At 36.4% G+C, this 13,453-nt stretch overlaps 1 protein-coding gene across 3 annotated transcripts in view; it reads left to right on the forward strand.

The window, feature by feature from the left end:
• Positions 1–13,453, forward strand: part of SCAF4 (SR-related CTD associated factor 4) — a 60,567-nt gene that overhangs the window by 22,261 nt on the left and 24,853 nt on the right. For 2 of the 3 annotated variants that reach the window (XM_049627932.1, XM_049627934.1), the window contains exons 2-9: positions 740–823; positions 1,985–2,029; positions 3,781–3,942; positions 5,087–5,222; positions 5,530–5,669; positions 6,280–6,456; positions 12,006–12,220; positions 12,868–12,976. In XM_049627932.1, the coding sequence (XP_049483889.1) occupies positions 740–823; positions 1,985–2,029; positions 3,781–3,942; positions 5,087–5,222; positions 5,530–5,669; positions 6,280–6,456; positions 12,006–12,220; positions 12,868–12,976 (1,068 nt within the window). The remainder of the gene's footprint in view (positions 1–739; positions 824–1,984; positions 2,030–3,780; positions 3,943–5,086; positions 5,223–5,529; positions 5,670–6,279; positions 6,457–12,005; positions 12,221–12,867; positions 12,977–13,453) is intronic. The other variant, XM_049627933.1, reaches the window with a different exon arrangement.

The raw sequence follows: 13,453 nt of genomic DNA on the forward strand, positions 1-13,453 counted from the left end.
GTGTTTTGCCCATGATTAAACAAACAAACAAACAGACAGACAAAGCAGAAGAAGAATTTAAGAAGCTAGATATAAGCTTCTTCGTGTCAGGGTTTTGTCTTTATAACCCTCTGTGGGCTCTCATTATGTCTTGGTTCGATTTAAACTTTGGGGGGAAGGAGTATACATGGGTGGTTAAATCTCATGGGGAGCACCTGATTGTTGGATTTACTGTCATGGGATTTGTTCAGTATGGTGCCATTTATGGTGCCATTCCTGACTAATCCAAGAAATTGTGAATTCCAGGATTTTAAATGTCTTCCTGATTTAATGAATCTTTCTCCAAAAGAACCTTAGAATTATTTAAAGTTCTCTAAAATCTCAGTAAGGTTTGCATTAAATATTGAGTCAGACTATAACTCTCAGTCCAGGAACATGGTATGTTTCTGTTCAAATCATTTTTGAGTTCTTCAGCAAAACTTTGTAATTATTTTAGTTACAGATTTTGTAAATTTCTTCATGTTTTTTTTTTTTTTTTCTTCTTTGCTAATGTTTAATATTGTTTCCCCACTGTATTTTCTTAGTGGTGATGCAGGTTATATAGAAAAGTGCTTGGATTTTCTTTACTAGCTAAAATCTTAAACTTAGTTTCAAAAGTTTGTTATTCTTTTAGTTAATAAATTACAGTGTCTTTGTAGAACTGGGAATTGACTTCTAACTTTACCTTTAATTTTTAAATTATTATTATTTTTTTTTTAAGCTCTTTTCACTTATGGATATGAAACCTCCCATCTCTCGAGCCAAGATGATTCTTATCACTAAAGCTGCTATTAAAGCTATTAAGGTAAGAATAAAATATATTTAATTTGAAAAATGTTTTTGGAAATTTTGAAAATATTGTTAAACATGAGAATTCAACCTGTTAGTTTAGGCCTGAATCAGAGAGCAGTAACTAGCTTTTGCTGAAGGTGTATGATAATAAAGTACAGTGTATTTGCGTTGTAACATATTATTTCAAAACCCGCTTTTTTCCTTTTGTTCTATAGTATCTCCCCTTTATAATAGTTTCAAGCTTTGTTGAGGTATAATTGACAAATAAAATCGAATATATTTAAGAATAGAATTGAACAGAACAGAACATGATGGTTTGGGACTCCTGGGTGGCTCAGTTTGTTCAGCACTTGACTCTTGATTTTGGCTTGGGTCATGATCTCACATTTGTGAGATCGAGCCCTGCGTCAGGCTCTGCACTGAGTGTTTTTTTTGGGATTCTCTCTCTTTCTCTCAAAATTGTTTAACATTAAAAAGAAAAGAGGGACATGATAGTTTGATACATACATACATTATGAAATGGTTAACACAGTCAAGCTAATTAGCACGTCTGTTGCCTCACATAGTTGCCTGTGTATGTGTGTGTGAGAGAGAGAGAGACTGACTCAGAAAGTTGAATTAACTGAAATGGAGAGTAGAATCAAAGGTGTTTCTGTTATTTTATTACACTGTTCTTATCCCTCATAAAGTTGCTTGATACACTGCTTTATTAAGGCTTATTGATTAAAAATCTAAGAAAAGGAACTTCTTTTCCAAGGGAGGGGGGTGTAGTTTCTGTGTTATTTATTTATTTCATGTTTGTTTATATATTTGGAAAGAGAGTGTGTGAGTAGGGGAGGGGCAGAGAGAGACCCAAATAGGCTCTCCCTTATCAGCACAGAGTCAGACGAGGAGCTTAATCCCACTAACCATGAGATGATGACCTGGGCCTAAATCCAGAGTCGGACGGTCAGCTGACTGAGCCAGCCAGGCACCCTAGTAGTTTCTGTTTTACTTAATTTCTCTCTGATTTATATTCACTTGTTGACTAAGGATTATGTCTCATGGTTCACTCACTATTATCTTGAAAATTATTCAGATTTTGCAAATTTTAAGGTTTCAAGTATTTTCTAATTATATTACTGAAAATGTGGAAATATGTAGACTATAGTAATTTTCTTCTAATTCTTTTCAGCTTTATAAGCATGTAGTTCAAATAGTAGAAAAGTTCATCAAAAAGGTAACTATTCATTTCATTATTACCTCATTTTAGTTATCAGTATTTGTAATTTACTTTTTTCATTGTAATCTGGATGCTTGCTTTTATTTTTTTTATTTTTTATTTTTTAAAATTTTTTTAATGTTTTTATTTATTTTTGAGACAGAGAGAGATAGGGCATGAGCAGGGGAGGGGCAGAGAGAAAGGGAGACACAGGATCCAAAGCAGGCTCCAGGCTCTGAGCTGTCAGCACAGAGCCCGACGTGGGGCTCAAACTCATGGACTGTGAGAACATGACCTGAGCTGAAGTCGGATGCTTAACCGACTGAGCCACCCAGGCGCCCCTGGATGCTTACTTTTAAACCCACTCTACAAAAAAAAGTTGTCACTAGGCTTGAGTTTGTTTTTAAACAAAACAAAAACAGATTTATAGCAGTACTGTTGACTGAGCACTGAGTGTGAGGTAGGTACTCAGCCAGTCTTTTGTACTGTGCTGGATGCTTCCCTGACATTCCTCCCCTGCTGTTTGCCCTGTCTGCTTTGTTGACATTTAACTAATCCTGGAGTATTTCAAATGAAATCACTTTGTAAAGTTTTTCTTTCTAATTTTTTTCTGCTTCTGTCATAATTAAATCATTTTTCAGTTTCACAGTTGTATCTGGTTTTATAACCATGTGATTAGCACACATCTGTCTCACCAGAGGACTGAGAACGGATACTTAAACCTCTCTGTCTTCTTCCCCAACCTGGAGCTGTATCGTGTGGTATATACTAATAAATGTGTGTGGCATTGTCTTTGATCCATGGCCTTTGAATACTAGCTAAGAGATGAGAATTAGAGTCCCAGTAGATCAAAAAAATGGCCAGTAGAAATTTTTATAGTAGCACATCAAAGTGTAAATAAGTAAAAGAGAAAAAAATTAAAATTACCTGCATGCCACCACCCCAAATGACTTTGATATTTATATCTGGATCTACTCATTTTTTAATTGTGTACATGTACATTCATAAAAGGGAAAATGGTGACATTGATAACCTGTTTTTCCCCACTAAATTTATCATAAACATCTGTAGAGTATTCCATCACATGATTGTTTCCAAAGTTTATCCAGCTGGTTCTGTGTTGTTAGACGTTTCACTTCAGTGGCTGTCCTTAAAGAGAAAATTAGATGCATCTTAATTGTTTTCCTTATGGTAAATTTCTAGACGTAGAATGGTTGGATCAAATAAGGCTTTGCTTTTATTGCTAAATCATCTTCCAGAAAGATTGTGCCACCAGAAATGTATATAAATGTCTCTTTTCTTATTGATTTGATAAGACAAAAATGGTATCTCCTTTTAGCTTTTGTTTTCGCTGGTACTATGCTTTAGTAGAATTAAAATTGATGCTATTAAAATTATCTTTTTGATAATTTCAAAAGGCAAAAATTATTTTTTAATCAGGATAAGTTGGAGTAGGAGGTATCATAATAAGTGGATTTGTATGGAAGTGGCTTAGGGATTGGTAAAGTAATGTTGATTCCAGGAAATTGTGGGGAGATAGAAGGATCAGAGGGCAATGTAAATTATTGGGGATTTGAAGTATCAAGATAATTGATTGTTCTGTATGGGTTTGTGAACTTTGACAAGCTAGCCAATAAGAGCTAAATATTCAGGCGCTTTCTAAATAGAAACACTCATTGGATATATAGAATTCTATGAAAGGGAGATAAATGCGTGTCAAATTGTGATTTTGCTTTTCTTGTATTGACTTTACATTTTTACCTTTGTAGTGTAAACCAGAGTACAAGGTTCCAGGATTATATGTAATTGACTCAATTGTGCGACAGTCTCGTCATCAGTTTGGAACTGATAAAGATGTTTTTGGGCCAAGATTCTCTAAAAACATAACTGCCACATTCCAATATTTATATCTTTGTCCATCTGAAGATAAGGTATAGTAAAAATCATTTTTACGTTAAAACTTGTTATTTCTATATTTATTTGAATCTGTTTATATTATGTATTTGAAATGTACTGTACTATTAGAATTATGTGGTGGTCTCTGAACTTGAAACAAAATCCAGTGTTTCCTGTTGTGGTCATCTCATGTTTAATCTAATTTCTTGTGAAGTTCTTCAGGAATGTTGTACTGTTGAAAAAGGACCACCATCTTACTTTAAAGAAGACATTGTTGGAAAGATTTACTTGTAGTTGAGTGATAAATTCTACAGTGGAGGAAGGCAGTACTCCTCTCATATTGTTGCTTATTGCAGAAGAAAGGGACCAATCATTGATGGCTTTCTCCTGCCTGTAGAGATGCTAGAGCATAAATGGTATTCATTAGCAATCAGACTACAGTATTTCATTCCTTGTATTTATAGCTGATTTTACTATGTACTGTTGAAAGGTAGAAAAACTTTACAGACATTTATAGTAGAACTCCCAGTAGGTGGGAGAAATACACTGCTAAATCTACTCAGAATAATGAAGAATGAGGACATTTACAGTAAATAGTATATAAATTTGAGTGTTGTAGATATTGTATTTATGTTCTTGGAGGAGTATTCTTAGGGGATAAGTATACAGGAGAAAAGATCATATCTTGAGTAGGACATAAGAGTTATTCCCATGAATAACACATCTCTGGCTCTCCATATTTATTGGTCCATAAGATTACTTACCTATCAGTTACAGATCAGTTTCGTAAATATTCTAACTGTTATAATTATCCTGAAGAAATCCTTCTTCACTTCATTTACTTTCCTCAGATAACTTTTTTTTGTCGGTGATGGCATTTTTTTGTAATCATAAATGAAATGAAAACTTCAAATACATTTTTTATTATATTTGGATTATCCAGGTTATATTTCTTTTCTGATTCTTCCCCCCCCCCCTTTTTTCCCTTCTTTGTTTTTTACTTTATCAGAGTAGTTTTTAACCAGGTTGTAATTCTGAAGATAACTTTTTTTTTCTGTTTGTGAAACAGATTTAGTACAGAAATACTAGCCTTGGGATTTTTTTTTTTTTTAGTAAGAGGTATAATACATTATTTATGCAAATATTTATTGTATATTCATGTTTTGTTACACATAACAGAGTAAAATAGTTCGCGTGCTGAACCTTTGGCAAAAAAATGGAGTATTCAAAATTGAAATTATTCAGCCTCTTTTGGACATGGCAGCAGGGACTAGTAATGCCGCTCCAGTACCAGAAAATGTTACTAATAATGAAGGTATGGTCAAATATATCTGTGAGCTTAGAAAATGTTACAACTTTTTCTGTATGTGAAGTTTGAAGTCTGTTTGTACTGGTGGAATTTTTCCATAAAAAAGAAATTGGAAGTTATGGTTTACTTTCCATAATTCTTACTTCTAGTAAAAATATGCTCTTTCAGTATTTGCTGTAGTACCATGATCTGTGTTTTTACTATATATTAAAATGAATGGAATGTTGTTATAGTAAAAAAGCTTAATGGAGTTCAAAAAGGAAAATGTGTAGATTAAAGTTTTTGTAGGTCTTAATGACCTTTTCTTTTTTAGGCTCACCTCCACCTCCAGTTAAAGTTTCTTCTGAACCCCCCCAAGCCACTACAAACTCTGTACCGTCTGTACCGCAGTTGCCTAGCTCTGATGCTTTTGCTGCTGTGGCCCAACTGTTTCAGACAACTCAAGGTCAACAGGTAAACTACCTGTCTGGAGATTAAATTCCTTGCAGTTAGGTACTATTGTCAGTTTTGATTTTCCTTGCCTAACTAGTGAGGACATTCAAGGGAGGAAATATTTCTACTTTTCACCTGGAAAAGCCTTCAGTAGGAAGGTAATGGAATAGGGATAAATGGAGAAGACGTGGGAAGGTGAAAAATAAGGGAGCCACATACTGAGAAATGGCAATACCTCTTTGAAGAGAACCTCAGAACTGCTGACTGGTTGGTATTGTTGCTCGTAATTGTAGCATTTCCAATTAACTTCAAAATTATTTGGATTGGAGGTGAATTTTACATTTTTCTAGAAAACGTTCGTTTACCTTGTTTACAGTTCAGTGTATTTTCTCTTTTTGACCATCATTTTCTGCCTTTGGGGTGTCAGCATATATTTTTAACCTTAAGTGACCCCAATCCCTGATATTTACAACAGACTTAACCATTACTAAAAGGTGTTTTCTTTTTCCAGTTTACTTTGTGCCTACGCTATTTTGAGTCACCTTTAAGAATTTTTTCTCTTCAGTAAATTAACTTTTGATACTATGATTATACTTTGCTATGTGGTTTATCAGTTTTCCCATTTTTTAAGCTTCAGCAGATCCTTCAGACTTTTCAGCAACCTCCAAAACCACAGTCTCCCGCCATTGACAATGCTGTGATGGCGCAGGTCCAGGCTATCACGGCTCAGTTAAAGACGGCTCCTGCACAGCCACCTGAACAAAAAGCTGCTTTCCCCCCGCCTGAGCAAAAAACTGCATTTGACAAGGTAGGCTTCACTCAATACCCACCTTAACCGTTTAGACCACTCAATTTGGAATGTGGAAGTTACTTCTTCTCTACTTTCTCTCTAGATTGTTCATTTTGTTGTTTTTTGGTTGGAGGAATTTTCCCTCTCAATATCAAAACATTGATTATTTTTCCTGGTTATAAATGTAATATATACTCATTACAAAAATTTCCAGTAAAAAGGAAATGGAAAAGAAAACAGGAAAGCTTTCACCGTTAACCCCCATACTTGGGAGATAACTACTCTCTTCCGAACTAATTTCCCATGGATATATTTTTCTTTATTGGTCATAATATGTTTGTATGTCACAATAGGTAATATTATAAATGTTAAAAATATAAATTATAAATATTATAAAGAAAATATATACAGTTTTTAACTTGTTTTTATCTTAATCTTCTTATTTCTTTGTTGTTAAGGTTAGTAGATTTAGTTCTACATTTTTACTGAGTGCTTATTAGGGATATTCTATTACATCTGTGTGTCACAGTTTAGCCATTCCTCTATTGATAGACAATTAAGTTACCTTGTGCTTTTTGCTGTTAAAACTTAGTTACAATATGTATAACTTGTGAGTTTTGTTCAGTGTCTTCCAACTTTGTTGGCCATAGGCATATTTAAGGAGCTGAGCTAGTAAGGGCATAGATATGCTGAATTTGCACAGCTTAGAGCTTCCCATTGAAATGTTAACTCAAGCAACTCTATCTTAGCTGTTTTATGTCTTGTGTATTTATTGGGTTTATGACTATATAAACTTTGATTTCATCTTACAGGTCTCACTGCAAAAGCAAAAATGTTTGAAAACCCTAGAACGAAGTGATAATTTTTAATCATCTCTATAATTTTTTTATTCTTTCCAGATTTTAATTTTAAGATATAATAACTTTATTGCTGGTAGTCCAAATTAAGAATCCATTTTGGGGGTGCCTGGGTAGCTCAGTTGATTAAGTGTCCGACTCAATCTTAGCTCATGTCTTGATCTCAGAATTGTGGGTTTAAGTCCTGCGTTGGGCTCTGCACTGGGCATGAAGCCCACTTAAACAAAAAAGAATGCATTTGGTATATACTGGTTGTCATTATATCTTAGTGATTTATGAACAACTACTGTTTAAAAGAAGTTTGAATAGTGGCACCTGGGTGGCTCAGTCAGTTAAGCGTCCACTTCTTGATTTTGGCTCAGGTCATGATCTCATGGTTCAGGAGTCTGAGCCCCGCATTGGGCTCTTCACTGGCAGAGTGGAGCCTGCTTGGGATTCTTTCTTTCTCTCTGCCCTTCCCCTGCTCGTGCACGCTCTCTCTCAAAACAAATAACATACATAAGTAGAAAAGGAATACATGCTAATAGGGAAAAAAATTGCAAACAGGAAGCTCTAAAATAAAAAGGGAAGCAATTCTCTGCTTTGAACAGATTTGTGTTTGCTCTTTCAGAGTTTAGGAAAATTCTCCCCGCTTGGATTTTTTTTTTTTTTTTTTTTTAATATTTTGGTAGTTTTGGGGCGCCTGGGTGGCGCAGTCGGTTAAGCGTCCGACTTCAGCCAGGTCACGATCTCGCGGTCCGTGAGTTCGAGCCCCGCGTCAGGCTCTGGGCTGATGGCTCGGAGCCTGGAGCCTGTTTCCGATTCTGTGTCTCCCTCTCTCTCTGACCCTCCCCTGTTCATGCTCTGTCTCTCTCTGTCCCAAAAATAAATAAAAAACGTTGAAAAAAAAAATTAAAAAAAAAATATTTTGGTAGTTTTATATTTTTGTTTTCTATGTTTGTCTCTTCATTCCATCTGGAACCTAGTTTAGAATATGGTTCAAGACAGTTAAATCTCAAATTTTTTGGAAATAGCCAATTCTCCCTCACTATTTTTGTCATAACACTGAATTCTCATTTGTTTCTGTGTCTGTTTGTGGACATTAGGATTCTATTGTGCGCAGCTAATATGTTTATTTCTGTATCATAACAATTTAAATACTTGCGACTTCTATACTATATTCTGTATCTCATTTCCAAGTATCACACATACACACACACGCACACACACACGCACCCCGCTCTGCTTCTTTTTCAGACTTTCTTTGGCATATGTATTAATCTGTATTCTCCAGGGGAAAATACTGCTTACACACACACACAGAGGGAAAGGGGAGAAAGAGAGATTGGTTGATTTTTAAGAAATTATTTGACTCAGTTGTGGAGGCTGGCAAATTTGAAATTTGTAGGGCAGAAGGCAGGCTGGAAATTTATTAGGTAAGAGTTAATGTTACAGTTTTGAGTCTGAATTCTACAGAGCAAGTTTTCTATGTTGCTGTCTTGGGAATTCCTTGTTCAAGAAACCTAAGTTCTTACTCTTAAGGCCTTCAACTGAGTGGTTGAGGCCCACCCACATTATGGAGGGTATTTCTTTATTCAAATGCTATTAATTGTTAATCACATTTTTAAAAGACCTTCACAGGAACATCTAGATGAATATTTGACCAAACAACTAGGCACCCTAACCTAGTCAAATTGGTACAGTTAACCATTACAGCATACTTTTTCAAGATGAACATGGGGCGCCTGGGTGGCTCAGTCGGTTAAGCGTCCGACTTCAGCTCAGGTCATGATCTCACGGTTCGTGAGTTTGAGCCCCGTGTTGGGCTCTGTGCTGACAGCTCAGGTCCTCGAGCCTGCTTTGGATTCTGTGTCTCCCTCTCTCTCTGCCCTTCCCCTGCTCATGATCTGTCTCTCTCTGTCTCAAAAATAAATAAAATATTTTTTTTTTAAATCTTTAAAAAAAAAAGATGAAATTTAGCATAAATTTTAAAATGTATTAATTTAAGAAGTGCCAAGAGCTTCTTATACTGCATCTCTATTAACATCATTTTTCATTTAAGTCTTATTCAATTATTGCTTCATTTATTCTTAAGGTATTTAGTCCTTTTTCATGTTTGTTTCTTTTAAGTGGTCGTGTTATTAAACACTTAGTTTTCTAATAGGTTCTCTGAGATTTCTGGGTAGTTACTAAATTTGACTTTTCCTCGTCAATATCTATGCCTGTTTCTTTTTCTTACTGTATTGGGGGCTAGGACTTCCAAAAAAAATGTTGAATAACAGTAATGCTAATGGAGTCCTTATTTTTTTGTTGTTAATTTGAATTGTAATTCCTCTAGTGTTTCACCCCAAGTGGGTTGGTTGGTCAGTGTTTATTAGTTGCATGAAGTTTAGAAAAAGAAATTCTGTGCTTTTCCTTTGACTAAAAGGTCTGTTTTAAGCTAGTAGAACAGCTTGACTGGGAACAATTTATTTCAGGTGCTTCATGGATCTTCAGTTTCCTAAAAAGCAACAAAAAAATGCCTTTTTGGATGGATTTCAGTTTAATTATTTAATTGCTTCAAATCTTCTTCCAAAGCATTAGGTATAGATCTTAAAACTTTAAAGAACATATCTATATGTGAGGGGTGCTAAGCATCCAGCTCATGGTTTTGGCTCAAGTCATGATCTCATGGTTCGTGAGATCAAGTCCCGAGTTGGGCTCCGTGCTGACAGTGAGGAGCCTGCTTGCGACTTTCTCTCCCTGTCTCTGCTCCTCTCCCTGCTCACTCGAGCATATGTGCTCACTCTCTCTTTCTCTGAATAAACTTGAAAAGAACATATCTGTGTGTGTGATAAATGGCAAAGACCATGGGTTTTGTTTTTCGTAGACAGTTTAGACCTTAGTTTTAATTTTGATTCCTATTATTGATACTGACTCTGTCTTGGTACTTAGTCCCTTAAATATTCAGTGTGCAGCACTGCAAAATAGTGATGGTAATACCTACGCTTTACTATTGCTGTGGGGGTTAAACATACTAATGCGTGTGAAACAGCATAGTGTCCTGGTCATAATTAGATTGCTCAATATAATAAGAACTTTTAATGACATGGCCTAGAATTACAAAGAAACACAGTGTTGTCCAAGAAGGGGACTTCCCATCCTAATTTAGAAATCTGTTGTGCAGTAAAGTAGAACCATTATTTTTAGGCAGAACTGGCATGAAACAACTCAGATTTAAGAATTTGAAGTTGAAAATCCATGACAAGAATGGACACAGCTTGAGGGGAAAGTCTACAGACTGTTGAATGCCAGAGACTGAGAACTTTGAAGTCAAAAGAACAGTTCTACATTCCAGTTCTTCCATTCACTGACTGTGCAGTCTTAGTAATGATTCTTAATCCCCTATACCTTAGATTCCTTGTCTATAAAAAGAAGAAACTGTACCTAAATTATGTCTACATTGCAGGCTTCTTGTGAAGTCATGAAGTATCATGTAGATAGTAAGACACAGTAGATAGTAATAGAATTAGTAGTAGGTGTTTATGGTGTTACCTTTCTGAACGGATGTAATCATTTTTTTTTTTTTTAGTGTTTATTCATTTGTTTTGAAAGAGGAAGAGAGAAACCCAGGCAGGCTCTGCATTGTCAATGCTGAGCCCGATGCTGGCTCAGTCTCATGAATCCTGACATCATGTGCTGAGCCGAAATCAAGAGTTGTATGCTTAACTGACTAAGCCACCCAGATGTCCTCGTAATCTTATTTTTAAATGCCTCTTCTTCTAGACATGATCTTGTGAAGTGCTGGGGTTCTTTCCTTTCTTCTTTTTTTAATGTTTCTGGTAATCTGACATGTGCTGTGAAATTTTAAGGAAGAAGCTAGTGCCTAGGTAGTAAGTTCTTCATGGCCCTGTCTATACCATTCTCTTTTTTTCTTTGTCGTATTAGTATGTTCTTATGCAAGCAGTACATGGACATTTTTTATAGGCATTTACAGTCATTTGATAAGACAGTCTTAGTACATTTTACAGTTAATTGAAAACGTACACCCATTTTCTTTCTTTCTTTTTTTTCTTTTCTAAGTTTATTTATATTGAGAGAGCACATACAGGTTGGGGAGGGGCAGAGAGAGAGAGGGAGAGAGATAATCCCAAGCAGGCTTTGCACTGACACAGGGCTCGATCTCACGAATGATGATATCATGACCTGAGCCAAAATCAAGGGGACACTTAACCGACTGAGCCACCCAGGTGCCCCTGTACACCCATTTTCATGTGTGCCAAGTTCCCAAAGTTTTTGGTCTGTGAAAGAGAATATTTTAATAAAATATTTATAGTGCTAAGTTAACTATAAAATAAGCATATAGAAAATAATCAGAAGACAACACTGCATTTAAGTTGAGGAAGAAAAGCAGACTGAAAAATTGTCTTTTTCAGATGGGATTTGTATGGAAATTATCTGTAAACCAAGGTCCTAAGGGGCCAGTGGGAACGTGAGATTGTACGTGACAACACAGTGGCATCATAGATGATAGTAAACGTCTGTTGTTTTTATAAAGTCTTCTGTGCGGTGTATCCCAGTCTCAATTTTAAAACGGAATATGGAGGGCGCCTGGCTGGCTCAGCCAGTAGAGCATGCGACTCTTGATCTTAGGGTTGGGAGTTCAAGCCCCATGTTGAGGATAGAGCTGATTTTTAGAAAATAAGCAAAAATATTAAAAAATAAAATGGAATATTGGCATCCATATTCCAGAAGCTTCTTGATAGATTTGATTATGATGATGAGCCAGAAGCTGTGGAAGAATCAAAGAAAGAAGATGCTGCTGCCGCCGCCGCCGCCGCCGCCGCTGCTGCCGCCGCCGCCACCGCCGCCGCCGCCGCCACGGCACCTGCTGTGGCTGTTGCACCAGCACCTGCTGCTGCCACACCGGCTGCCACGCCTGCCGCTTCCCCTCCTCAGGCACCCTTGTAAGTGTCTTTTTTTCTGTTCCACAGGGGATTCAGTGGGAAACATGATGCAAGTAGAGTTGGCCCTTGCACAGCGTGGTGTTGAGGTGATGACCCACGCACAGTCAAAAGTCCATGGTAGAACTTTGCCTCCCCCAAAACTTATGTAGCCTACTGTTGACCGGAAGCCTAACCGGTAACATGAACAGTTGAGTAACGCATATTTTGTATGTTGTGTGTATTACGTACTGCGTTCTTCCAATAAAGTAAGCTAAAGAAAAGACCATGTTAAAATCATAAGGAAAATATGTTTACGGTACTGCACTGTCGACAAAAAAATCTGTGAATGAGGGGACTCACACAGTTAAAGGTGATGTTGTTCAAGGGTCAGCTATAACTTTAGTAACAAAATCATTTTTCATATAGTTTTTTAAAATTATATTTTGGGTTTTCTCTTGGGAGGAGATCCTGTCAGATTTACAGTTAAAAATGGCTTTTATGTTGGGAATAATGCTGAATATATAAATTAATGTGGGCAAGTACCTGATTCGGTAAGATGTTGATTATTGATGACTCCTGAGCAACATTCGTAATGTCTCTGTAGTATAAATGTGGCTAAGAATCTTATGTGTTTTTGAACGGATAAAAGATAACTCATCTTTTTTTAGTGGGTTTCCTGGAGATGGCATGCAGCAGCCAGCATATACACAACATCAAAACATGGATCAGTTTCAGCCTCGAATGATGACAATACAGCAGGATCCAGTGCACCATCAGGTACAGCTGAGTTTTAATAAGTGAAGATCTGTTCATTAGAGCATATGGATTGCGTTTCACAGACCACTCTTTAGCTGTGTGTTTGGCTTCGTAGTACTGCAGCTGCAGTCAAAGCCGATGAGCATGTAATTGAGTTATTTTTTTAAAACTTTAATTAAAACAAGGATGCTAAATATTACATCCTTATATATTTTAATAGTAAGTATTTTTTGTTAAAATCGTTTCGGGCGAGATTATGGCTGTTTCAGGGAGTTAGCCTGCTTAGTTGTACACTTCTCCCTCGCGAGGAGCCTTTTTTGGGGTAAATGATAAGATGCTTTAGAGGGTTTTCAGCTCTCACATTCAGGAGTATAGTGTGAAATCTGCAGTCAAAGGAGCATAGCACACTGGAGAATTGGAAGAAGTTAGGTAGAGATTTATTTGTTCATTGGGTTTATTTTAGTAAATGCTCTATTCAGAGTTTCCTAAACTTGACTA

The sequence above is a fragment of the Panthera uncia genome, chromosome C2 (assembly GCF_023721935.1).
Source record: "Panthera uncia isolate 11264 chromosome C2, Puncia_PCG_1.0, whole genome shotgun sequence".
In the NCBI taxonomy this organism is placed as follows: Eukaryota; Metazoa; Chordata; class Mammalia; order Carnivora; family Felidae; genus Panthera; species Panthera uncia.